Source organism: Arachis stenosperma, chromosome 2 (genome assembly GCF_014773155.1).
Source record: "Arachis stenosperma cultivar V10309 chromosome 2, arast.V10309.gnm1.PFL2, whole genome shotgun sequence".
Taxonomy (NCBI): Eukaryota; Viridiplantae; Streptophyta; class Magnoliopsida; order Fabales; family Fabaceae; genus Arachis; species Arachis stenosperma.
In genome coordinates this window covers 40,093,306-40,097,034 of record NC_080378.1, presented here as the reverse complement: position 1 = coordinate 40,097,034, position 3,729 = coordinate 40,093,306, and the positions used below count along the sequence as shown (strand labels likewise).

Here is a 3,729-nt window from a genome sequence, read left to right as displayed (position 1 = left end):
ATCTCATCCTGTGCTTTCTTATGGTGTCAAATACTTCGGCGAGGTCAGGTAATAGCGCTTCCTCTCTTTGTGTCTTTACCAGCATGTCGTCTACGTAGACCTCCATCAGCTTTCCGACGTGGTTGGCAAAAAATTTGTTCATCAACCTCTGGTATGTAGCCCCTGTGTTCTTGAGTCCAAATGGCATGACTACATAGCAGTAGTTTGCTCTTGGGGTTAGGAACGAGGTTTTCTCTTGGTCGGGTTGATATATCGGGATTCAGTTGTACCCCAAGTAAGCGTCCATGAAGGAAAGGTACTTGTATCCCGACGAGGCGTCGACTAGGGTGTCTATATTCGGGAGTGAATATGGATCTTTTGGGCAGGCTTTCTTGAGGTCGGTGTAATCAGTGCACATCTGCCACCTTCCATTTGACTTTTTGACCAGTACGACATTGGCCAGCCATAATGGGTACTTAAACTCCCTTATAAACCCTGCCTCTAGTAAGGCCTGCACCAATTCTTCCACGGCTTGCGATCTCTCCGGGCCGAGCTTTCTGCATTTCTGTTGCACTGGCCGAGATCCAGGGTACACTGCTAGTTTAAGGCAAATTAGTCCGGGATCAATGCCGGGTATGTCTGCGGCCTTCCATGCAAATAAGTCGGAATTCTCCCTTAGGAAATTTATCAGCAGCTCCTTTAGGTTTCCTTTTAGGTTTACCCCTATGTTTGTTATTTTATCTTGAGTATCTCCGACTTGAACTTCTTTAGTCTCGCCTTCCGGTTGAGGGCGAAGTTTTTCGCGAGCTTGGGTTCCCCCGAGTTCTATAGTGTTAGTTTCTTTTCCTATGGAGTTGCCTTTAAGATTCAGACTTTCGTTGTAACAACGTCGTGAAAGTTTTTGGTCTCCTTTTATGGTGGCTATCCCTTCCGGGATTGGGAATTTCATGCATAGGTGTGGAGTAGAGACTACTGCGGTGAGCTGATTTAACGTTGTCCGACCTAGGAGGGCGTTGTATGCAGAGCTTACGTCGACTACGATGTAGTCGATGCTTAGTGCTTTGGACATTACTCCTTTCCCAAAGGTAGTGTGTAATGGGATGTATTTGAGTGGCTAGATTGGCGCATCTGCCAGTCCGTAGAACTTCCCTGATCAACTAGTGTTCGGTGAAGGTTGGCATTGGCTAGTATGATGGTAATGACCACGGGGTCATCATGCCCAGGGATGATGCATGCAGGATCTTCTTTGGTGAAGGTGATAGTGGGAAGGTCGGGTGACCTGTCCCTTTCTCCGACGTGGTATACCTCTTTAAGGTGTCTTTTGCGGGATGATTTGGAGATCCCTCCTCTTGCGAATCCTCCATTGATCATCTAAATATGTCTCTCATGGGTTTGAGGGGGGCGTTCAGCTCGTCCACTCTCTTCGTCCCTTCATCTCTTTTTTGGCTCATCTATTTTGTTGGCTAGGATCCAATCTAGTCTCCCTTCTTGGGCCAGTTTTTCTATGACATTCTTTAGGTCATAGCACTCGTTGGTAGGGTGCCCGTAGATTCGGTGGTATTCGCAATACTCTGTCTGACTTCCTCCTCTCTTGTGTTTAATCGGGCGAGAGGGTGGGATCTTCTCAATGTTTCATATTTCTCGGTAGACATCTACAAGGGACACCCGAAGAGGGATGTAGTTGTGGTATTTCCTGGGTTTTTCTGCAGATTGGTCTTCTTTGTTCCTAGACTCTTTATCCTTATCCTTATTCTGCAGATTGGTTTCAAGGCATGTTTTATTGAATCTTTCCATGTAGCTGTAGAGGCCTTCCCGATCTCCTTGTTTAATTCCTAGCAGGCTTGGAGCGTGTTTGGCTTTATCCTTCTGAATGGAGAACCTGGTGAGGAACTTTTTGGCAAGGTAGTCGAAGCTTGTGATCAATCTTGGAGGCAGGCTGTCGAACCACTTTGTTGCCGTCTTGGTCAAAGTGGTCGGGAAGGCTTTACAACGAGTCGCATCTGAGGCATCCGTGAGGTACATCCGGCTTCTGAAGTTGCTGAGGTGATGGCTTGGGTTGGATGTACTATCGTATAGGTTCATGTCAGGGGATTTGAAGCCTTTCAGGACCTTAGCCTTCATGATTTTCTTTGTGAACGGGTCTTGGTCCTTGTGAGGGCTATCTTTGCGGTCGAATCGAGTGGTTTTAGTTTTGAGGTCGGCTTCGAGCTTTAGGAGCTTGTCTTCCAGCTGTCGACGCCGTCTTGTTTCTCTCCGGAGATCTCGCTTGGCTTCTCGTTGACGTTCGACTTCTTGTTCAAGCTGTTTGAGGTGATCCTGCTGTTCATGGATGGCATCTAAAATTTTTCGTGTTTTGAGGTTGCTTGTCTCCCTTGGATTGGGGTGTGTCCTTTGATGTAGCATCCGTGTTCTTAAGCGGCATTCTTTCCTCCAAATCGGAGTTATGGTCGTTGGCAAGGTTGTTTGCCATGGTGATGGGATGACTTCCAGGTTCTACGACAACGGCACCAATGTTCCGAGAGTTACCTGAAACGTTGAGGTCGATCTCGAACGAGATCTTCTGATGTGACCGGGATCATCGGGTCCGATCTGTTGTAGTCTTGAGGTTCTATCGATTCTGCGTCACCGGGGGGTGGTGGTACCTGCAAGAGATTCCGATGCTTAAGTCAGTATGGGCTTTTGGCAGGTTTTTTTGTAGAATTGGAGTATATGTGATACCTGGGTGCTCCAGCGTATTTATAGTAGTGTGGAGTGACCTTCCTTGAGATAAGGTTGTTATCTTATCTTTTGTGGGTGAGATCACCTATCTTTTGGCCAGCTGCCTTCTAGTAGGCGGTGACTCTTCTTTCTCGGGCCTCTTTGGGCCTCTGTGGGGATTCGTTCGAGCTCTTTGTGAAGAGGTCAACGGCGAGCAAACTTTAAGGAGGTCGGTCGCTTTATCTTCGTCCAACTCGGACCTTATAGCTTGGTCTTGGATATGAACAGAAGAAATCGGCCAAGGTATGGTTTTGGTTTCTCATAAACAATATATAATGTACCGTAAAAACTTAGGCTAGTTGGTCGTAGGATAAGTTGAACTATGTGAATATATTGATGCTTAGTGATTTTTTTGTAAAAATATTGAATTATTATCATGAATGAGGTTGATGATAGTTAATTAGGATTGTGATGATTGATGATGAGGAGTAATGATAATGATATATTGATAATTTATGATTAATACTATTTGAGTATGAATTCTTTGGGTTGAAATTGTCAAAATTGGATGTTGATGTGTTGTGGAAGGGATGAGCATGGTTTGGAATGATTTTGGATGAAATTGGCATTGTTTGGATTGTGAAACTTTGGTTTAGAGATGAGAATTTGGAAAAATAAAGGTTTTGAACTCTTTTGGAAAAAACATATTTTTAATGAACTTCGGCGATCCATAACTTGAGTCTTAGATTTTGGACTTGAGTGGATTATGGTCCAAATTAAAGAAAATCACAAGAGCTTTAGAACGGTTTAAAGTTTGCAAAAATTGGAATTTTGTAGAGGAAGTTATGGACGTTGGAAGTTCAATGCAGAAAATTGATTTTTAACTACGATACAGAAAACCTGAAATTCTGGTGTGCGTGCATACACACACTTGTGTGCGCAAGCACAGACCAAGGCGTGAGTTTAGGCTTGTGAATATGCACGAGGGGGTGTGTGTACGCACAACTGGAAGATTTTGCAGGTGTGCGTACGCACACTTTGATACATTTATAC

The 3,729-nt window shown here is 44.7% G+C and overlaps 1 protein-coding gene across 1 annotated transcript; it reads right to left on the bottom strand.

Moving 5' to 3' along the window:
* Positions 1 to 259: 259 nt before the first annotated feature.
* On the bottom strand, positions 260 to 1,048 carry LOC130962814 (uncharacterized). The gene has a single exon (XM_057888979.1). It carries the CDS (start codon positions 1,046 to 1,048, stop codon positions 260 to 262), a length of 789 nt encoding a protein of 262 aa, XP_057744962.1.
* Positions 1,049 to 3,729: the final 2,681 nt, after the last annotated feature.